Source organism: Cotesia glomerata, linkage group LG2 (genome assembly GCF_020080835.1).
Source record: "Cotesia glomerata isolate CgM1 linkage group LG2, MPM_Cglom_v2.3, whole genome shotgun sequence".
NCBI classification, from domain to species: Eukaryota; Metazoa; Arthropoda; class Insecta; order Hymenoptera; family Braconidae; genus Cotesia; species Cotesia glomerata.
The window spans coordinates 199407-224355 of NC_058159.1; the positions used below are offsets into that span (position 1 = coordinate 199407).

At 29.5% G+C, this 24949-nt stretch overlaps 1 protein-coding gene across 11 annotated transcripts; it reads left to right on the plus strand.

Annotated features, from left to right (window-relative positions):
• Positions 1-302: 302 nt before the first annotated feature.
• On the plus strand, positions 303-24165 carry LOC123259855 (glutamate-gated chloride channel). 11 transcript variants are annotated; one of them, XM_044720613.1, is made up of 11 exons: positions 303-539; positions 5580-5647; positions 8448-8560; positions 10927-10994; positions 20097-20166; positions 20242-20395; positions 20459-20541; positions 20614-20748; positions 20832-20984; positions 21260-21534; positions 21913-24165. In XM_044720613.1, exons 2-11 carry the CDS (start codon positions 5589-5591, stop codon positions 22831-22833), a joined length of 2031 nt encoding a protein of 676 aa, XP_044576548.1. In that variant the 5' UTR covers positions 303-539; positions 5580-5588; the 3' UTR covers positions 22834-24165. The 11 variants fall into 11 exon arrangements, with proteins under 11 accessions (XP_044576548.1, XP_044576549.1, XP_044576545.1 ...); XM_044720614.1 differs by lacking the exon at positions 303-539 and adding an exon at positions 1161-1336; XM_044720610.1 differs by lacking the exon at positions 303-539 and having other exon boundaries at positions 5565-5647.
• The last annotated feature ends 784 nt before the right edge of the window (positions 24166-24949 follow it).

Genomic DNA, 24949 nt, shown 5'->3' on the forward strand with positions numbered 1-24949 from the left:
GGCGTGTAAATAAGGTAAGCATCGATGATTAAATAGCATTAGTGTTGAGCAGGTAGAGAGAAGTTGTACCAGTAGCAGTAGCAGTAGCAGTAGCAGTAGCAGTACCTGTAACAGAAGCAGCATTAGAGCTAGAGAAAGAGAAAGAGGTAGAGGTAGAGAGCAGAGGCATTGAAAGCACCGGAGTAAGTGACGTGATTGAAGTTTGTGGTGGGGCCGGAGGTGGTAGCATAGGATTTACCAAGGGTCGCGGGAGAGAGTCGAGGAAACTCTATGACGTCACGTTGCTAAAGCGACGCGGCAGCACTGAGAGTCTGCGTAAATCCTACACTGGGTGTCTCTGGGCCGCGAGATCAATAGTCTAACCAGTAACCAGGTAGTCAGTGTGAATTGCTTTTGAGCTCTCGACAACGCCAGTCCAGGATACGAATCCCCCGAGATAGGACGTTTGCTAACTGACCAAGCGAGTAATATCGGAGGGCGCCATGTCACCATCGCCACGCCGTTCCACCGTGATTGCCTAGGATTTTCGTTCTCTCCAGGTAAGCCCTCACTTTATTTATCCATACCTTTAACACTTTTTTTTTTTTTTTTTTTTTTTTTCTCTCCCCCCCCCCCCTTTTCATTAATTTTTATCTCATCCATTTTATTTTTTAATTATTATTCAATAAAATGTGTAAAAAGTTACGTAACATATTGGTAGTATGTGTTTGTGAGTGTGCGAGTTTGATTGAGCCGGGATAATTAGTTCGATCATCGTTATAGCTAGAACCGGGCAGAAACGAGATGCCTGGAGTGTCGATGGAAGGAGTTGGTTCCGATTGGGAGTTAACCCATGCCAGGGTGGAGTAACCGAAACCACCTACAAAAGATCACCTTCTATGCTACTAACTTTTACAGATTTACACTTTCCGTAAAGTTAAACAAACAACTTTGTGATTCATTCAATTTGTTTAACTTACTAAATCTTATTTTAAATAAATAATAGCATCATTGTAAATTGTTTGAACAGTCATCTATTCAATAGGTTTCAATAACAGACGTATAAAAGTGTTATTTGTCACTTGTGCAAATTGTCAGTGTGTAATGATAGACCGAGTAATTGGATCCGGTTTGATTTAATCCATCCCGTTATCCAACTATATAAATACAAACTTATGTGATATTATGGACAGTCTGTCTGAGGAAAGTGTTAGAGTATCACTTACATAGGTTACACCCTATCTGTAGTATCATTCTTTACACTACTGCTGAGACTAACCAACGTCTGGTCTGACTCTACATTTACCCTTTTCACTGATATTCCCTCTTGTATTTATTATTTTTACTCAAATTATAGGTGAGTTTGTTATTTTTTATTAATTACTATCATGTTATAATTTATAAATCTGTAAAAATTAATAAACTTGTTTTATAAGTTTGATTAATGAGGACACCTGATGATTCAAGTTTTGATAATCACAAGCTACAGCTTTTAAATATTTATCTTCTTCTTTTCTAAGTGGCTTAAGTCTTTCATTGTCGGTAGAAGATTTTATCCTCGGAAATTGCAATAAAGTAAATAATAATTTAACTTTTATTAATTAAAAAGTAGGTCTTGTCGTGCTAGAAGAATTTCAATGATTTAACAATGCGGATTCAATTATTCACGAGATTTAATTATTCATGTTGATTAACTTAAGAATTTAATTATTAATAATTTAAACGAGTGTTTGATTAAATTTTATAAAGATAAAAGTATTTTTTTTTTTTGCCACGTGGGTAATTATAAAAATCGACGTGTAATAACAATAAAAGTTTATATAGAGTTGTAATAATAATGATAATAAAAATATGAAAAATGTAAACGTTTCGTTGGCCTTGTCACGATTAAGAGTTGGCAATTTGTCGGGAAACGAGGCACGATTTTCGTATATATCCCCAATCAATCGGATATCCGGCGCACTTGCTACGAGGGTTTGTGCTTACTCGAGCAAAACTTACAGTCTTCAGCTCTCTTTTTCTTTTTCTCTATTTTTTATTTTATTTTTTTTTTTTTGCCTTTTTTGATGATGAAATGCTGTCGAGTTGCCGAACCGAGAGTCACACCAACTCCAGATGAAGAAAATATGAGAAATAAGTGGGAGTATAGAGCTAGTAGAAAGAGTCGAGGAATAGTTGGGTACTGTAAGGTCTGAGGAGGTATAAGGCAAGAGGTGTAAGTTGTGAGGTGTATCAAATACATATTTTTCTCACTACTTCTTTATTTCTTTTTTATTTCCTCCTTTATACTCACTCTCTGCTCTCAACTCCTCTTATTTCTTTCTTCGTAATTACTTTTTATCAAATAAAAAGTTTATGAGAAATTTTATTGTTAATAAAGAGATAAATATATATATATATATATTTTTTTTTTGGCTCTATTTACTTTCTAGTCATAAAACTTTTTTATATTAATTAAATGGGAATTATTATTAACGCTCAGTTGGAACTCGGGATTCCTGTTTTACTCTTCCATTGATATATTTTTATACTATTGATACTTATTTTTACTCTGTCTGAGAAAGTTATAAATAACTTTTATTTTAATACTTTTTTTTTCCTCTCATGTTAAAAGTTTAAACTTTGTTGAGTTTCATGTAAATAAAATAAAATAAAATAAAAAATCCCTGCGGCTACTGTACCATTACACAAATAAAAAAAAAATATAAATCCACGTAACGGTTTTTTACTTTTTTACATGTTTTAATTTAATGAAACAATTTTATTTCATTTTAATTTTTTTACAGTTCTCTAATTACAAAAAAAAAAAAAAAAGTAGAAAATAAAGTTAGTCAATTATTAAAATGCCTTAATAGTAGTAATTATTCCGTGATTGCACAGAAATAAAAAGGTATTCATAAATAAAAAACTAGCCAAGTATCTAAAAGTAGAAATATATATATATTTGTTCCATTGTTCTATTATTAACAATCCAGTCAAGTAATATTGTTTTAATTTATTAACAAAAAAAATTACTCTTAAAATAAATTACACGATGATAATTAAAATGAGCAGTAAAAAAAGGTATATTAAAGTTTTTTATTAATTTTCTCGACTGTATAATGGAGGTATGATGCCGGATAACATTAAATTGACGTCTGAAAGTGGTTGGACGATAAAAAAGATAACAAAAATAATCGATCTAGCATCTAGTATATCCCTAACTCGCTGACATCCAATAATAACAACTTTTATAACTGAGAAGATAGTGGTATCGCGTGTACGGGCGTGACCGAGATTTTCACCAGGTAGCTTAAGCAGTTCCTTCTTTAAATTTTCATCTATATCTATCTTAATCTATCTATCTATTTGTCAGTCTTGGTAAAAGAATAATGGGATGAAGAAAAATAGCAAGTTTAAAATAACAAAAAGCCGAGTGTGCTGCACAACAACCCAACTAGGGAACAAATAGCTCAAGACGAACGCGCGAAATTTATCTTTTAAACTATAGTCTGCACTCTCAAGATGAATTTAAAATAAAAGTTATTTAAACCAATCCACAGAGGACACTCCCTCGGGATCATAATGTTAGATACATTTTATTTTTTCTTTTTACAATTTTTTTGTCACTGTTCCGAAAATTTAGTGTAAAAATATAAAATTTTTAACAATGTCTAACGCGTCAATAATAATAATAGTAATAAAAAATAAAAAAAAAAAAAAAAAAGGAAGAAGAAGAGATAAAGAGATATAAAAAATGATTTGATGATAAAATTAATTTTTTCCGCAGCTGACGGAAAGAGGGTATGAGTTGAAATATCCGGCGAAACTAAGTAATTGTGACACTGAGGGGTGTTACTACCCTCTGATTTACCCGACGATCAACGCCTTCTATATCTCCATCACTCACAATGATAATAAAAGTTATGATGATGATGATGATGATAATTATTATTATGAGGGAAATTATACAATTTATTTATTCGAGTGTTTCTTGATTTATATTTGTAAATAAGATAAATTAAATAAATAAAATTTTCGTTAAAATAAATGAAAAGAGTGATTGATCTTAGCAGTAGATCATTTTAACAGGAAGATAAAAGATAAATTAATGATTTACGAGGAATGAGATTAAGAATAAAAGAATAAAAGAATAATACGTTTACACACTGTACAAACACTCTCGGTTGTACATTTATTAGATCGAAATTTTATCAGTGGCATTTAATCACAATTTATTGCCATGAATTACTTATCTTAAGTTGCTCTTTGGGATTGTATTGATTTTACGCACACAACCGCGCGCGCGCGACTAGTCCAGGAAAGATCGTTATAGCGCCACCTGACTATACTCTGTCGGAGTAGTCATCATCCTTCTCATGCTTATGTGCTTTATTTCATCTTCTTTTGTAATATCCTATCCTATTCTATCCTATTCACTAGTGCCAGTATGCGGCGACTGCTACTGCTACTGCTGTAAATCTTGGACCGAGACATCTACACCTTGATTAATATGTCCATGTGAATAGAACACAAGTATACCCGCCAGGAGCAGCTATAGGAAAGCTTTCTGTATATCAAAATTAGATTAGCAATATCCTGTGCCTGCGTGACTCTTCAAAGCGAGCTTTAGCTTCAAAACCAAATCAATTTATCTTCCCTAATTTTTTTATTTAATACCAATAAATAAATAAATAAATAAATAAATAAATATATATACGCTCCAGAGGTGATTAATCAGAAGTGATTAATCAATCAAATGTTATATATTTATATAAACCAAAAATGAATGGTCAGAACAATAAATGTTGTCCTGATAATCTGATCTCTGGTTTTCTGGTTTATATTTTATAGTTTTTGGTGTTTTAGTCATATATATTTTCCTCAACACTTTTTGTGTGTCGTTAAATTTCTGTTGCATATTCATAGGTGTGTGTGTATACAACGTTAACGCCACTGTTTGTTATCATCTTTCTCTGTTATGCTCACTCTTGAGCGTACCCGAGCTTAATATGTTCAAGCATTGGAAATCGATATACTTGATCTATTCCATCTATTCTATCGGTATACTAAATTGTTTCCAAGCAAAGCAAATATATTTCTTACTCGTTGATTAAAACCACCAACTGATTGTTTTTGCAATAAAATATATATGTCAATATATAAATTTAAATTTAAATTTCGATGAGATGAGATTCTAACAAGACTTGGGAATATTATCCACAATAATATATATCTATCTAAATGTATCAGCACCTACGTTGAAAGAGACATTAAATTAATCTTACTGATTTGATTATGATTATGCATATATGTATGTGGATGATATCATATATATATATACTGTGCAATTCCAAGCCTTATTTAATCTATATGGATTAAATTATTTTGTTAGCCGTGTGGTAAATGAGATAGAGAGTTTCTGTTTGTCTGTGTATTATAATTAGCAGTAATATTATTCATCTATATATATATATATATATTGTCAATTGGCCACAGTGGAATGATACTCACTTTGTGGGTTTTTGGCATTTCGTATATAAACTAATATATATTTGTATAAACTGTATATATATTTTTAAACCTCAATATTAATGAATATAATAATGTTTATTTTGCAGGCCGCCGCAATGTGGCCTGGAGTGCTACCTCTGGTAGTATTACTGATATTCCTGGTGCATCCCTCAAGGTAAGAATATTATTATTATTATTATACTAAAAAACTAATTGCCGTCCAATATTATTGTCTTTTTTTAACACCCTATTAATGTCTCGAGTTGATATTTACCGCGGTTGAGTTCCCTTCCGAGCTGCAAGAGCAGGAACCGCGCAAGAGATAAAATAAATGTGTCCGGGAAATGAGAAAACGACACGTAATATATTTTTTCGCATACCAGTCGTTTAGTAGATGAAGTAAATTAAAAATTTAGTCGCGACACTTGTTGATCGAGGATGTTATTTTAAAAGCATTTGTGCCACTGCTAGTGTTATATTTCCTTGTCAGGCCTGTAACCGGTTTATACTACTGAATAAAAAAAAAAAAAAATAACAGTGACACGGTGAATATACGTTTCGTTTATGTTTACCGGATTTAAGCCTCGTTAAGTAGAGACACTGATAATAATATACAGGCTTAACCCGAAGATTTTCATAGTTAAATAATGACTGATATGTGAATGCACGGTTTAAATAATTATTTTTCCCACACTTTCGCGGTTAATTTAATGAATTTATTTATTTTTCACGAGTTTAGATAATCAGAGCGTGTGAAAAAAACAAAGAAAAAAAAGTTTCAAAGTTTTTAAATTTATTCATGGATTTGAGGAGAGTTAAATCAAGCCGTAGCATATAAACTCTCGACTCTTTCCGAGTTGATGCCAAGGGAGAGTTTGAATAGTCCTCTACAAGCTCAGTCTTCTCACTTTCCTCAACTACTACCGCGTCTTGTTCTGTTCCTTTACACTATCTGCCTATCCCTTACTTGTAATATACCTCTTGCTTACTGACGTTTCCTCTCTCTCTCTCATTTTTTTATAAATATATATATACATACACACTTAACTAAAGCTTACTCTCACAGTTTCTCATTTAAAATTTGCCTCGGGCATCAGACCAGTTTAAACATTTTCGTTGAATATCATCTGTTATCACCGTTCTCGATTAAGCTTTATAGTATGTTTCTTTTTTATTTTTAAGCGGAGTCATATACCTTTTTTATTTCCATTTAAATTTCCTTTTTACTTTCCCAGACAATCGATCATTACCGACATCTACGTTATTTTATATTTTATATTTCATATTTTATACTTTCTATACCTCTGACTTTTATATATTTATTTTTATTTTTATCACTTTTTAAGTGTTAATACGCCCGTGCTAAATTTAATGGCTTATTAATATCAAAGTGACATATATACATCCATTGAAAGCCATTATAAATTTATTGACGAATAAATTTTTATGATATCCGTCTGATAGCCAAGTTATTTTTACACACGATAAATAATTCATAAATATTTATATTTACTTGTGACCGTCACTAATGTACTATTAGAAAAATAAAAAAAAAAAATTTACATTATATTTTGGTAAACAAGTGAATCTTGAAACCCCATATGAATTAAGATAAGTCTCTGAGCCAATTGTAATTCAAATTTATCTTGGGATTTGGACATGTACATTACAAACAAGTTCTATTGAGTAGTACTACTACTTGTTCCCTTGACATTACTTGTAGACCATCTACCTCTCTGTGTTACCTTGTCTGTAGAAAGAAATAAAAAATGAGTATCATGTAGATTGGAGATTTAACGTTTTTATTTATCCAAAAGATTATTTTTTTTGGAGGCTAAAAATAAATATATCTTACCGGAGGGTATCTTATTTGGTTCTCCGTCATGTCTAATTTCGGTTAGCATAAATATAGAGGGGTCGGGATGATATATCTCTACATCTATATATTTAAAAACAATACCAAAGAGTTGAATAGCAAATATGGACATAGAGGAATCCTTGAACAAGTATTATCAAGATGTTAGTTAAAAAATGCATCGTCATCTTAAATATGTAGATAGTGCTGCCGGTTGTTGAAAAATTCACGAGCCGGTGATCAAACGTGATGCACATACACTCTAACTCTACCATCAGAATAATAAATGAAAGAAGAAAAATAGAACAATGTACATTATGCAAACAAAGAAAGTTTAAATTACTTGGTGGATTTTTTTGGTATTAAACTAAAAAGTGATTGATAATAATTGCGTTTAATTTATGAGCTACCAACCTCCTTTTTGCTCAACATTATTATACCTTCTAGTAATGGGATATTTTATTATTAAATTACAAAGTAATTGGAGAATTATAATAATAATAATAATAATAATAACCACTGATAATAATATTCACTGGCATGCTCGCTGGGAAAGCTTATTAATTTTATTTATAATAGTAATAATAATAATTACCATTATTTTGATAACAATGTAATGCAATGATATGAAAATTTAACAAAGAGTTGATATGATTCTCTTGATGATGTATACTGCTCATTAAAACAGTTAGATATAATGGAGGCAGCTAAAGAGAACGAGAAAAACAAACTATAAGCCAGTAGTATGGAGATGAAGATGCGGAAGAAGAAGAAGAAGAAGAAGAAGAAGAAGAGATGTCCGATAACAACGTCAACAAGTTGAGAATGAAGCTCTCTTGGGTTCTCTCTTGAAAAGCTCAGCCTTTATTAAAGTTAATGCCGACTTGTTTTCTCTCCTTTTTCTTCACTTGCTATAGAGTAGTCTTGATCTCTGGCTCCTCACTACAACAGATATAATTAAGCCGTTTTAAATGCTCACCCGGTAATTCAATTGCCTTATGTACAAGTTTATTCTATTAACATTCATTTCCGATACGCTTTTACTACTACTTATTATTTCTTCACATATAATACAGATGCAGAGTATTTAATAAAGCTTTTTTATATTTATTTATTGCAGATGCTCGCCGGGAAAGGTCAACTACCGGGAGAAAGAGAAGGAAGTCCTGGACGATATTCTCGGGGAAAAAAAATACGACGCTCGTATTCGACCGAGTGGAGAGAATGGAACAGGTAAATAGATCATTCCTAGATTTACAACAATAAATATTAACAATTTATATTCCTTTACACAATAACCGACGGAATAATTATTTTTTCTGCTGTTAACTAAAATAATCCAGTGGCTAAAATTTATAAGATTAACCTAAATACTTGACTTTAAATATAATATATTACATTGCAGAGAAAAAAATTTAACAAACAATATAAATTATAATAAAACACACGTACTAATGTACGTTAAATAAAAAAAAAAGAAGAAAAATGTTGACAAACACATGACGTGGACTTGTCATTTATTACATCAACGTTTACCGCTTTTATATTTGCGCGTTGAGGGGGAAAAAAAAAAAAGATAAAAAGAGAAAAAGAGAAAAAGAAAATAATAAAGACAATGAGTTTAAAGCTCAAATGTCTTGTTCGCATGCATCACCAGTTTACAGGCGCCGTTTTCCATTCAAGGTGGTATCAACGTTTATGCATTTAAATAAAATAAAATACATATAAATGCTTTTTTTACTCGATCGATGCTTTAAAGCTTGAAGCACAGAATGGTTAACATGTTTATTACAGGTAGTATAAATGAAAAATGATGAAAAAAAAAAAAAAAACATATTTGTGAATTATTGCTATTCCGTGTTAGAGAAAATAATTTAAAATTGAGATCACGCGATCCAGAGTAAAGGGTAGTTACATACATATATACATATATACTTAATCATAAATAAAAAAGTACGTAGATTAATATCGTGTTCTAGATTGCAGCAACCAGGAAGGCCATTATAAATGTTAACTATTCTCCTGACTCCCAACTCCCGACAACATTACGGAATTATAACTAAATTTAAACTTTATTTTATTGTTGATCATGAATTTAGTTTAATTGGTGTATAGAGAGCGTTATTGTTATTCCAGGTTAAATTGTAGGATAAATTTCAAGAGTTAAATGCACGAATGAGAATAGTTGTTGGAATAAGTGCGCGTGTTGCTGCAAATTAAATTTACTATAACACAGTAATGTGTACAACTACTGTAAGAGGCTAAGAGGATGAAAGAAAATAAATAGACGAAAAAAAAAAAAAAAGAAAGAAATATATAGAGGTGGATAGATGAAACAAGTGTAAATATGCGAGTCTTGTACCAAAAACGTGTCTCACCTTTGGCGAGGAGCAAACTAACCCGTAACGTTCTATTCTTGTCGCGGACAACCGTACAGATCCCGAGGATACTGTTGGGGCCACGTCATGCCATCCATTTCCCTTGCAAATTATAAGCAAATATAACATACAAATAAACCTGTTTCTGTGTACATATCCACCAAGAGACCAGAACCGACCATCCCGGGCAGTGTCAAATAACATCAGTTATCGATTTTGATAACTGATAACCGATAGCTCCATTTTTTTATTAATTATTTATTCAAACTTTCAATTATTTAAATTGTTTTGGTAATTTACTTTTTATTTTCTAACGCGACTACTTTATAATTAGTGTTACTTTTTAATTTATTATTTGTTTGTCTGGTCGTTTTTTTTTTTTTTTTTATCTTATTTACTTTTATTATTAGTGTCCTCGTTTTAGTTTTTTCTTTTTTTTTCATCGCCGGGACAAGTGAAAAATTGGAATACTTTGGATAAAAGTTTTGTTTTCCAAGTTAAGTTTAATCGGTATTACTACTTGGAACTATTTTGCTGGGTGATTGGAATTTAATTGTCAATTATGTTATTTCCAACTGCGTTTAAACTCGTGACACTAATCACACCAACAGTTTAACTGAGTTTACTGTTTTATGGATGTGACTATTAAATTTTACTCAACATTTGACGCTTTATCCAGGTCCGTGTATAATTTTGATCATCACTATAGTAATAATAATGATAATAATTATTTATAAAAATAGTATTGATTTTATCGTGAGAGAATTGAAGCATCTATTAGCTCTGAGGCTTTTTCATCCGGTAAATAATTTATGTCTGCATCAAAACTTTTGTATAATAGATCCGCTGAGAGGGCGATGATAATAAATTTAACCATCAAATTAAATTAATCATCATATAGAGGCAATAGCTTACCTGACGTCAAGTTGTCCTAGTTTTATCGGTACCGGAGATACGGTTATAAAAATAATAAACACAGGTCCGTAAAAGTATTTTACCAGCAGCGTAAATCGTAAACCGATACCGTTAATATTAATAAAATAACATTTAATTTTTTTTTTTTTTTAGTCAGTTTAAAACTCAGGTAATAAATACATAGATAGATAAAAAAAGGTTTTAGTGTTGGAGTAGCATAATTTAAATTAATTATTTAAAATGACAACTAGCATCTTGCATTAAGTTTAACTGATTAAAAAGGGGCTGTATTGTTTTTGCCCTTAGATGGGCCGGCCATTGTCCGGGTAAACCTGTTTGTAAGAAGCATTGCAACAATTAGTGACATCAAGATGGTAAGTATATATTAACAAAAACAAGCCAGTGCTCGTACAAATATCTGATGTCGAGCACTTTCGTCAAAAATTGTTGTCAAATAATTAAAGCAAATTTATTTAAATCGCGAGTTAAATTAAATCATTTTTCTATGCCTCTAAATATTTTTATAAAATCCCTGCCAAATGTAGAAGAGCGCAAGTAGGTTAGTCTCGTTACTCGCATGCTGCGATATTATTATTATTATTATTATTCTTATTATTATTATTATATAAATAATTTTATTTTTACTTAAATACATAGATAAGTTTTGTCAACAAATTAACGCTATTCGTACAACCCTCTCGAGCATCTTCACGAGTCCATCGATCATCCAGTCCACTAGAATTTTATATAGTTTACCTATATACATATACATACATACATTTATATTTATACATATATATATATATATATATATATATACATACTTATATAAGTGCAGGCATGCCAGGCATTTCTATAAAGCTTCTTTTTATCTTCATTTTATCTCAGCGACGTTCAAACCAAATACTTACTCTTGTTCATATACATATATAGATAATACGTACATACATTTATATATATATATATATATATATATATACACATTTAACTTAGTCTAAAATTTATTTTTTCCCTCATTTGCATTTATACTTTATAAGTACATATTATCTTACATGCTATTGTTTCCACCAAAGGATTCAGCTCGTACTGCAGTTGTAATAATTTTCTAAATTATTAATTGGCTAATAAATTACATCGCCCGTATATAAATGAAATTAATTTAAGAATGTATAAATCTGAAAGGAGGGTCGAGTTAGGGACGAAATTTAAAAATTCAAAAATTGACATTCGAGTAATAAATAAAAAAAGAAAGGAAGGTTTATATAATGTATAGTAAGGGGGAGTTGAATCCTTTTATTTATAGAGAAGAAATAAAATGGATGTATATATATTTAATAGATATATATGATCCGTGTCCACGATGTGGCGATCTAAAAGGGTGCGCAAGCGCATTTTCGACAGATCTTTGCACGTTCAATACGGGTGTGACGCCCACACTTACTCCAAACTCCTCCATCTCTTACCCTCATTTCCTTCATCATATCCCTCCTGTTATCCTCATTTTTTATTATTATTTATACATTCATTCTCCTTTACTTCTTTACATCTTATTTCTTCATATCCTATTCATGTCATATCATATCATGCCATATATGAACGTCTTACACCTTTATTACTTTTATTATTTTGTTGTTAAATATATATTTATTAATATTCTTCTTTTGCATCAATATGCTCGGCTCTGTTATTCTATTATTATTATTATTATCAACAACGTGTTTTATTTATTCGCAAATAATATTTTATAATTTATAATTCACAATATAAATAATACATTTCGCGACTTCGATAGCCGACTTGCTCAGGTAAGTCTGCAAAAGATTTATCAATTAAATATTTGTATTTAATATTATTATTGTACTATATTATATATTTGTATTGATTTATTTATTAAAAAACGTTAAAAACACGTTAATTAACTGGGTATGGTAAATGATTTATAAAAATATAAATAATTACCAATGTAATAATAAATAAAATTGTTTTATCAACAATTTCGCATGGTATTAATAATGTAGGATGAGAAAAAAGTTATTGGTCGAAAGGCACAATGCAAGTAAAGGCATTAATTTAAAAAAAATTTAAACAAGCTGAATTTCAGAGCTAAGTTTATTGGATTTCCCTCTGAACTAAATGAAATAAACGAAACAGCCAAAATCAAAATTGAAATGGAAGAGAATAGAAATAAAAAAAAAAGGTAAAAGTCTTGTCGACTTATTTGCTGTCAGTCATTAGTCGTGAGTCTTTCTTTGTCTGACAGTACAACTAGACACGTAGATGGTCTAGTCTGTACCAGCGTGCAGCAGTACCAATGTTGATGGTACACAAATGCACAAAACTATTGATGGAGTGATGATATAGATGATACAATGGTTGCCCTTTGGAATCCTTTTGTGTACATCAGAGTATACATAAATGCACGCCCGCTTCCAACGGGTTAACGTACATGTATCAATCTATATATATATATATAATACATATGCGATATATCGTGGCGTTCCAATAGGGCTGGCTCTTTTGCATGCATCTGCGGTATATCACCGGCCATCTATTATACTGTCATGTCTCCTCAGCAACTTTATTGATAAACATGTGTTATTTTTCATGTTTATATACTTGTGCGACTAATAACAATAACAATAATAATATAATGTAATTATATTTTAATCGTAAAAATCAGATAAACTGAAAATTCACGATTACGATTAGATGGAAAATTCACGAGTACGCTGGATTTTAAATTTGTGAGCTCGTAAAACCCCAGTAATGGAAAGATCCTATACGTGAGATGTTACATCAGGTGTTTACGTGACTTTGTCACTCTTTTAAAGTTGATTGCACGTAAAAAAGATTGAAGCGTTTAGGATTTATCGTTTTTTAAGAAAATCACATCATTTATTTCAGACTTTTTTTTTACACAGCATAAACAGTTTTTGTTGACTGTATAATTTTTTTTTTTTTTTTTTTTTTAACTTTTTGTTTGTTTGCTGGATAAGAGGATGTGTTGAGTGGATAGAGTATAATGAAGATAAACAGGTCGATAACATACGGAACAGTTGAAAATGATAACAACACAGACACTTGATGAATAATATTAGATAATTATAAAATAAAGATTGATTAATCTTTTATTTGTGTGTTCTGTTTTTGCCATGTTAGATGGACCTGCATATGTCCAAGTCAACATATTTGTTCGAAGTATCTCAAAAATAGATGACGTAACTATGGTAAGTTTATATTAAAAGCTCACAAACAAAAAAACAAGTATCTGAACAGCCAAAAACAAACGTTATATTATTATAGTATATTTATATTATTATTAATTATTATTAATCACTTAAATCATAATATAATATATATGCACTCGCGTTTTATTCGGTATTTTCTTATTATATATAATATATTTATCTCTTAATTAATATGGTAACATACTTTCGACCGTTTTTTCATTATAGTTTATCCATTTTTCTTTTTTTTTACCTATATTTGTATTTTTTTTAAACTACACTTTGACTTTTGAAATATTTATTTATATTAGAAGTTCAGTGTGTTGTGGTGTCACAATTGATTTAAGCAGTGTATGTTAAATGGAATTGACAAACAGTATGATGCTTTATTCGATAAATCTAAAAAATAAAAATAAAATAAAATAAAACGCTGACAGCTGACAAATTGACGTTATTAATTAAACTTGGCATCACGCTGAGAGTTAATTGCTCGTTTTATAAAATAATGTTATTAACGCTAAATGCTAATGTGTTGTAGATTATTGGTAGTTATATATATATATATATATATATATATATATTTATTGCTCTTTTATAATTATTATATTTATTTAAGACTCTTATCCAATAATAATTTTAATTAAAATTTTTTTAAGTATTATTGTTGGCCTTTTTTGCATTTTTTAATAAAAATACTATATATTATTATTATATACACAATATATTATTTTAAAAAGTCAGTAACTCAAACAGTTATATATAACAATAAAACATTTATAACAGGAAGTTTAATTGTACATAAAACAATATTAATATTATTATTGTTATTACGCGCTTTGTAATGTATAATGAAACAACAAATAAAAGAGAAATAAAAATGAAAAATGCAATAAATTTATACATAGTAAAAAATATGCACGGGAACACTGTCAATGGATGAAATAATAAATGTGTGTGATATATCAATAGAATAAAAGATAATAAAAAATGTTTGGTAAGTTACAGCAAAAGTTTAATGACAAGTTTAGATAGTACTGATGTGAATAGAAGGAGTAAAATAAATAATCCAAATAAAAGTTAAGTTAAGGGAGATCTACACAAATAAAACACATATCATTGATATATATATATATATATATATATATATATATATATATATATATCATCATATCACTGTTATTTGTTATGCTAGGATTAAGATTTTATCGCGTTTATATTATCGTAAAAGTTAGCTGGCATTTTATACACAATTAATATTAAATATAATAGATATAATGCTTGTGTATGCATATATATGGTTAGGACAATGCAGCTACTTGCAAGTAAACCTCTTTTACATCAGTTGCGTTATACAACAAACAACTGTTATATAGTCTGGTACAACAACAACAGCAGCAGCAACAACAACAACAACAAAAACAATAACAACATCTACAAAAATAACAACAAAAACAAAATTAATAATAATAATAATAATAATGATAATTGTTTAATATAAACTTTTCTAGCTCCACGATGGCTCTCGTTTCCAAGACTTGTCAAAGTCAAACTTTCGAGAGAATTACTCCTATTTTATAAATTGAAATAAAAGTTTATGTAGTTTTATCAAATGCTCACAGCATCTGTTGCATAATTAATTTTATATATGTATTTCGAGTAGGATGGTTGTACTCTTGTGTAACTACAAGTCGTTCTTGTCAATATAAGATATTTCATTGTATAATCGTATCAATAGCTATTATTTTATTAAATTTTATAATCCCTTGGAAGAATATAAGTGTAATTATTTAAAAGCGGATTTTATCACTTAGTTTAGTAAAGAGCGTGAAGAGGGTAGGAAATATTATTACATTTATTATAAAGGAACGTATGAAAAAGAGTTACCTGGCATGTGTATTTGTGCGTGAAAAAAAAAGAACAGAGCTCGGAGCAATTTAAATAACTAAAAAATGAAAGAAAAATAAATCGGGTGCGGTAAAAATGAATTTATCGGAATCTGTATTAATCATATATAATTTTTGCTTAACCTAATTTACTCAACCCTATTATCATAGTATATTTTAGTCCTACTTCACACTTTTGTTACTCATTTTTATTATTCCCATCATATCACTCTCAATGACAATTATATCATCATCATCATCATCATCATCATCATTATTATTATTATTATTATTATATCATCCCCTTGCATCATGCAACAACAACTCCAACTACAACTACAACATCAACAATAACAACAACAACAACAACAACAACTACAATAATAATAATAACAACGACTACAAAAAAAAAGATGAATCCTATGTTCCTTCATAATGATTTAATAATCCGATTGTTTTGTTCTGTTCCGGCAACGTGATTAGATGGCCCGACAATTGTCAGCGTCAACATCTTTCTCCGATCAATCAGCAAAATAGATGATTATAAAATGGTGAGTCAACTAAACAAACAAAAATAAAACAAACAAGGCCTACAGTCTATAATAATCCACACATTATTATATTGTATTACCTATATATAAATTAACGTCACATGTATATGATGCGTTAAAACTTGCACTTCTCTGTTACTGTACTCGTATATAAAATTAAATAATAAATTGTAATAATAATATCAAATTCATTATTATTATTATTATTATAACTATTATTATTATTATTATAATTATAATTATTACTATTATCATTATTATTATATATGTGATAATGAAAATGAGGGTTGATACCTACTATCATGTATATAATAATAAATATACTTGTACTGTCGCGCAACCAGTGGACATGCAGTGTTGCTACCCGTCAAACGTTCAATTTTCAATGTCGTTACTTGTCATGTATTCTAATCAGCATAATCATATTCATTTATATATCTATAGATATATAAATGGATATATTGATTGTCGAGTGATTGATTGATTGATTGGTTGGTTGGTTGGTTGGTACTATATTGAATGGCTGTATATTACTATATATATATATATAAATAACCTCGTGTGCCTTGACAAAAATTATATGTGGAATTTGCTCTTATATTTATTAACACCGTTTATATTTTTTGTTCCCACGGTCCGCTCAATCGGGTATCATCAATTACCAAATTAAAAACCAATAACCGAGTGAATTATTATTTCTTTGATAATTATCGTAATTGTTTGCACGATATACCATTTATCTTTATTATAAAATCGGATTTAAAACATCAAAGAATATTTTTTAATATTTATTTTTTTATCTATAAATTAAATGAATATATAATTTAATGCATGCAATCTAACACGCTCAATAATCTCATATTATTGAATAATATTTAAAACTTAAACTATACGCTTTATAAATCTCTATACTATTTAATCATAATCATAGCTCAATGTCACTTTTATTTTCTTTTTATTGATTAATCATATTATCTGTTTATATCCTCATAATAGTTTGTGCGTCTCATTTTCATCCCCTATTATCTACTCGATTTCTGTACTTTATTGTTACTCGTATATCACATTTATATTTATATATTTATTATCTTCTCATCTTTCCACAAATGCCTATGTACTCCTAAAATTATTTTACTTTACTCCCCGCTTTTTTTATTATTATTTTTGCAAATATTCACTCTTACGAGTACTAAAAATTACTATATTAATATTTTATTATTATAAATAAATTCGGTAATGGCGTTTATATATAATAAATACTGTTAAAAAGTAATAAGTGTTTGCCTTTTGTTCATTGTCTTGTATAATAATGCTTATCGCCTGTTTAATTCGCGTTTCAATTACATCATTTCGATAAAAATCAAAAGGGTCGATGACTTTTAATAAATCATTGCCAATAACAATCTAATAAATTATTTTGAACGTTTCGTGATGGTACAGTGTACAGTGTAATTAATCACTTAATAATAATAATTATAATAATAAAAAACAATCATTATTATTATTATTATAACTAACAATTAATAATAAACACCTAAAGCACTATACACGTGTTAATTTATTTTAAATCACTAAAATATATCTATAAAAAAAAATTAATACACAATAATTACGCTTAAAACGCTGCAGTTGAGAATAGCCTTTGGAGCTTTTCTATAATCAATATATTGTAATTAAAAAAAAAAAAAAAAAAAAAAAAAAAACCAATAGACAGTCTACCCAATATTGAAAGTAACGTATAATATAAATATATATATATATATTTTCTTACACATGTACACTATTTTACCACATTATAAAACTACATGCACTCTTTCACGCTCTTACACGCCTTTATTGGGCATTTATAGCTTTCTGATATCTAATATATATATTTAATAACGGTATCGATAATTAAAAAGACTATTTAATTAACAAAAAAAAGTAATAATTGGTAACTGAAGTATATTGTCGGGAATGTCCTGTCTTTGCCTGATTTGTTTTGTGTCTGACGTAAAAACAGTCTATATATCATAACTTATAACAATGAATTTTTGGAAGAAAGCGTGTGTGTTTAATTATCTGCTAAATAATAGCCAAATAATAATAATAAATAACTGAACTTTGTTATCACAAAGAATACTTTCTATAAAGTAAAATATATATTAATTTATTGAATGAAAAAATAACTAATGAAAATTATTATTATTATGTTGTCTATATATAATTGTTTGGTGAAATATATACTAAGTATCTATGATGAAAGCATGATAATGATAACTAACCGTTTTTTTATATGAGAAAATTACAAATGTCCAATACATTATTCAGGTGATTGCATGGTAAATTACATAATGTGAATTTATTGGTGACATATAAGTACTTAACAAGGGATATATGATGCGATTGTCTTTTTTAACGAGTCTTGGAAACATTTTGATGAAGATATAAATAAAATATTATATATTTCGAGGGAGGATTTATTGCTACTGCAATAGGGGGACAGTATATTTGGCAGATATTGAGCATAATATTAAGTTTAAACTTTTTATGCAACTGCTGAGTTAAAATATTTATAAAGTGTTATTACAGGTAGCCCTAATATACATATATATCAATATCAAATAGTTTTTAAGAGTAATGGACTATTGCGGTAAACTTTTTGCCAAAATTGCAAATTTATGTCTTACAGAGTTATCGGGGAGCTGATATATGCGATTCAAAATATAATAATAAAACTAAATAACAATTTATATTGATCATTTCTTTGAAACAATCTTTGTAACGTCAAATTTTTGATTTTTTTTTTTTTTTATAAAACTCATTAAAAATACTTGACTAATATTTTTTTTGCTTGATTGACGTTGAGGTTGTTGTAATTTTATTTGATAGACTTTGAATATGGCAAGTATAATTAATTAAAATGACAGTTTGCTACAAATGTGTGTTGGATGGTGATTTTTGGATTAACACACTAACAGAACAGAAGAGATGCAAGCTGCTGACAACTCGAGAAAATCTGTGAGCTAAAATGCATGTACAATATATATTATTAATATATATTAGTTGCTTAAGTAGTTAATACTAATTGTTGTGCATCGTGAACAATTTGATAGTAATATGCTTCACAAACATCCTCTAAGTAGTTGGCACAAACGCTTCAACATGACTAGACGTCGCTTTTAGTAATTGTTTTAATTGTTTTTGCTTCTAAATTCCATCGCTGGTATGCGAATCAGCTACTGGTTAATAAATTATTTTTAATTCTATTTATATTAATTACTTTCTCACTAATTTAATCACGTATTCATTTTACAATTAATTCATTTTATTTAATTCGATTACTCCACATCGGAATATTTAATTTAATATGCCAAAGAGTTTTATGGATGATACTAATTCATTAATCAATAGCTGGCATACAAAACATTTATTTTTAAAATCGTATTTTAAATTTAGATTGGAAGCGAGAGAGAATAAATTAACGAAACTCGAGTATGAAAAATTTAAATGACATTTTTTTTTTTAGTAGTTAGACACTTTTTTTTTTTTTTTATTTCACAAAAATAAAACATTGGCAATAATAGAAATGTTGTAAAATTCTTGAAAAACAATAAAAAAATTTTGAATTAAATTCTAAAGTAAACAATTAGAGTTTGTTTTCATTTAGAAAAATATTTTTAAAATAACAATAAACTAGTTTAAATAAAATTCAGCAATAAAATAGTGTAAAAAATTAATTAATTAAAAAAAAAAAAAGTAAACAAATGAAATGACAAATAAAAATACGTGAGTAGAGTACCGTGAAATAATTAATGAAAATAATTTGTTGACAGGAATATTCAGTACAATTGACGTTTCGAGAACAATGGCTGGATGAACGGCTCAAGTTCAATGATTACGGAGGTACGCGTTATTATTATTATTATTTATCAGTACATGTTGTGCGTTGATAACAAATTTTAATTAAAAAACTTTCAGGACGGTTGAAATATCTAACTTTGACAGAATCGTCGCGAGTATGGATGCCGGATCTTTTTTTTTCAAATGAGAAAGAAGGACATTTTCACGAAATCATCATGCCAAATGTATATATTCGAATATTTCCTCATGGCTCGGTACTCTACAGTATACGGTAAGCATTATAAACAGCATTAATAATTAAAAATAATTACAACGACTATTTGTTTGGATGCAGAATATCTTTGACTCTATCGTGTCCGATGAACTTGAAGCTGTACCCGCTAGATCGGCAAACTTGCTCATTAAGGATGGCCAGTTGTACGTATTATTGAATTTTTATTCAGTATTGTCAGTATAAAGTATGATGTTAATTTAATAATTGTATTTTAGATGGTTGGACGACTGACGATTTAGTATTTGTTTGGAAAGAGGGCGATCCCGTCCAGGTAGTGAAAAATTTACACCTTCCACGATTCACCCTGGAAAAATATCTCACTGACTACTGTAACAGTAAAACAAATACAGGTAATTATTAATAAAATAAAATATGTAAATATAAATGGATGGTGTTTTGATTTGTTTTTTTTTTTTGTATTTTTTCTTTTCAGGCGAATACAGTTGCCTAAAAGTGGATTTACTTTTTAAGCGTGAATTCAGTTACTATCTAATACAAATTTATATACCATGTTGTATGTTAGTTATTGTCTCGTGGGTGTCTTTTTGGTTAGATCAAAGCGCCGTACCAGCTCGAGTGTCACTTGGTAAGTGTCTTTTTTTTATTCTTCATCTTCATCATCTTCATCTTCATCTCACTCACGTCTTTTTATAATTCTTTTGTTGTATCTTGTCATCATCTAAAAAAATCGATAAGCAATTGACGCGGTGAAAGATAGTAATCGATATATAATATATAAAGGGTAAAAGGGTAAAGGATGAATAGAGGGATCGAGGGGTGAGGAGGGGCGGGGAGGAGTATGTAGATAAGACTGAACAGAATTGAACTGAAATGGTGTATGTTATTTGTGATTAATGATAGGAGTGACAACATTACTGACAATGGCGACACAAACGTCTGGAATAAACGCTTCACTGCCACCAGTCTCCTACACAAAAGCCATCGACGTATGGACAGGAGTGTGCCTGACCTTTGTATTCGGTGCGCTGCTAGAGTTTGCACTGGTTAATTATGCCTCGCGGAGTGACATGCACCGAGACAACTTGAAAAAGAAATACCGTGAAACAGAGCACTCATCATCCGTCGATCCGACAACTGAGCTCCTTGAACAAGACGGTTCCGCCAATTTCCAAATGGTCAGTTTAACAGACATCTTGATAAGTATTTTTTACCTTTACCTTTTCCTTTTACGTAAATCACGTTTTTTTTTTTTTAAAATAATATATATCGGACAAGAGTCATTTGAATGAGAGTAACTAGCTAAAGAGTCTTATTAAATAAAAAAAAAAAAAAAGTCTACTTGATTTTAATTAAATTCAATAATTGGATTATTAAAGTCCTTAAACTTTATTAAAAAAGAAAAAGAAAAAAAATTAGTAGCTTTTGAACAGAAAACCAAGAGCCGTCAATTTCTTTCAGAAGCCTCTCGTCCGACACCCGGAGGATTCGATCTCAATGGATAAGATTCGGCAGTGCGAAGTACATATGCAAACGCCGAAAAAAAACTGCTGCAGGTCGTGGCTGTCCAAGTTCCCGACGAGATCCAAGCGCATCGACGTCATCTCACGGATCACTTTCCCCCTCGTATTCGCTCTGTTCAACCTCACGTACTGGTCAACGTACCTGTTCCGGGACGAGGCGGAGAACGAGTAAATAGCAACAGCAACAACAACAACAACAACAACAACAACAACAACAACAACAATTTTCCACCAGCTATCAACGAGGGATCCTTTGGATCAAAAGACGTGGCTCGCGGCCATCTTTACCACCACTCTCACTCACCGAGACACCACCACCACCACCACCACCATCATTCTCAGCGTTCACGCTCTCATCCACGCAACACCTCAACCACGGGCAATCATCAGCATTCTCACAACGTCTATCCACACATGAACAATCACCAGCATCAGCTTAGTCAGCTTAGTCAGCAGCCGTACAACACTAGGCAGCGGCAACACCGTCATCATTATCATCATCAGCGTCAGCAGCCTCACTCACCGACTTCATCCAGCCAAACAGAGGAGGGAGAGACCACTGGTCACGGATCTCCAGGAGTTCTGTCGCTTAATTCCCGGATACCACCGTCTTCTTCGAGGTGTTCATCCTCCCCAGCCTCGTCAGCGTCCCGCATGGAGACCCCTTCGCCGTCTCCATCGATGCTGGTCTGCGCTGGAAATAAAACCAACATAAAGACTTCTGCTGGCAACACCTCAGCTAAAGTTATCCGAATATTTCCGCGACTACCTATTGGAAATCGTGATTCCTGCTCGAATTATTTCAAAAAGCTCTTCAGTTGTCGAGCTAAGGGCAGCGCAAGAATTGACGTTATCGCACGGTTCGCATTTCCCTTCATGTTTGTCGTATTCAACTTCGCTTACTGGTCCATGTACCTATTTCGGGATGAAGAAACCAATACTAAAATGAATTGATGTGTGACGAAGGAGCAATGTACGTAATTTATACTAAAAAAATTTATAAAAATTAAAAAAAAAAAAAAAAAAAAAATAACAAATCGAATCAAGTTGACGTATAGTAGTGGATAGTTAATTAAAGGTGTGAGAAATGGGAATTTAATAATATCTAATGTTGATTACGCTCAGCATGGTCATTTACATACTTCAGTCATCATTAAGTCATTATTCTTCATTGAATTTTTAAGCAACTCTCAGTCTATCAGTCATTTATCTTAATACAATTTTAATAAAAAAAATTATTGATTGCAAAAATCAATTAAACCTAAAAAATATACAATGATAAATGGACGATGCTGAGTCGTGACCAATAGATTGCTCAACGATATTATAAAAAAAAAAAAAAAAAATAATAACAAATAAATAATAATATTTAAAAAACAAAGTTTAATTACGGAGAAAATAAAAAAAAAAAAAAAAAAAAAAAATATATATTATTTATTATTCCGGGAACATTTCTCTGTAAACACAATCGAATTTCGGGCGTGAACGTTTAAATCATCAAGTGTGCGAATGTGTAGGTAAAACATGAATTATTATTTATTATTGTTATTATTATAAATATTATTATTGAAATATATAATAAAAAATAAAGTGAGGAGAGACCGCGCGCCACGAAGTGACAAAAGTAGTGGATCTTGCATAGCCACGGCCTTTTTATGCCTTGGTGCATCTATATTTATAAGTATTATATCTATAAATATATATATAAATAATATAAATATATCGAGAAAAAAAAATAAAAAGTAAACTTGTTATAAACAGTCAGTGATTCCTTTATAATAATTAATGATATAATAATAATAATGTATGAAACTTTGTAGCCTTGTGATTCATTGTCTCGTTGTGTAAATTTGTTTTAAACAAAATTCGTTTATTACCGAGTTTATGAGACATTTGTTTCAGCAATTGAGCTAATTATTATTAATACAATAATTAACAGCTATTAACGAGATAGTTGCTCAGAGGCTGAAAGTTTCTTTTAGAAAATCCGTACGGTAATTATAAGAATCAAAAAATGATTAAAAATATTCATTTAAAATCAACCATAGTGTGTACCAAGTGATACATTTTCATTTACATGCTAATGTAATAAGTAAAGACGACTAAAAATAATAATAATAATAATAATAATAATAATAATAATAATAATAATAACTGTAAGGAAAAATAATAAATAAAAACAACAGAACTTGACAAATTAAAAATTTAAAAATAAGACAAAAGGGTAACTAACGGATTGATTGTCGTTGAAACGTTCAATAGAAACGACAGATTTGTAATTAAAACAATGAAAAAAAGAAAAAAAAATAATAATTTAAGCTTTTCAAAATTAAAAATAAAACCGATGTCGCCGGCGACCACAAATACCGGTACTGTGACAAAAATATTTCTGCAGTCAATATCGAGGATCGTGTATATTAATTAATTAAAAGAAAAATAATAATAATTATTATAAATAAACTAATGATAAATAAAACGTATCGGTTGTTTGTCAGTAAACTAGTTTAATAAAGTAAAAACAGAAAAAAAAAGTCACGAATTTATATATAATTATCATGCATTAAAAAAGGGGGCAGGGTAAACGAATTAATAAATTCATACGCCATATATTTATTTAACTCGTATAATAATAATAATAATAATAATAATAATAATAATAATAATAATAATAATAAATTGAAAACGAGAGCGAGGATGTTTACAATAATTTATTTTGTTTATTAAAAAATAATCGACCTCGATAAAATGTAATAATAAAATTATTTCTTAACGTTTTAACAAAATTGGAAGAGGGCATCGATAAACGTTGGAAAGTAATGTAATATTTCGACGAATAAATATTAACTGGAGATGAATTATGAAAAAAAAAAAAAAACTAAAAAATAAAAAAGAAAAAAAATAATAAATGGATTTAAAAATAAATAACAATACAAGTTTTAGATTAACCACCATTAGTATTTAATAGTTGCACTTATTACATTATAGACATTGTAACTGATCCTATTTATATAATATATACATGAATGTATGTATATGTGTGTAAGATAGTTATATGGCATATACATAGATA

Bases quoted from the DNA above. Each gene is read 5' to 3' on its own strand.
- LOC123259855 (XM_044720610.1), top strand. From the start codon at position 5,565: ATGTTTATTTTGCAGGCCGCCGCAATGTGGCCTGGAGTGCTACCTCTG. The intron at 5,648-8,447 runs GTAAGAATATTA...TATTTATTGCAG, and splicing joins TTCCTGGTGCATCCCTCAAG to ATGCTCGCCGGGAAAGGTCA. The intron at 20,749-20,831 runs GTAATTATTAAT...TTTTCTTTTCAG, and splicing joins TAACAGTAAAACAAATACAG to GCGAATACAGTTGCCTAAAA.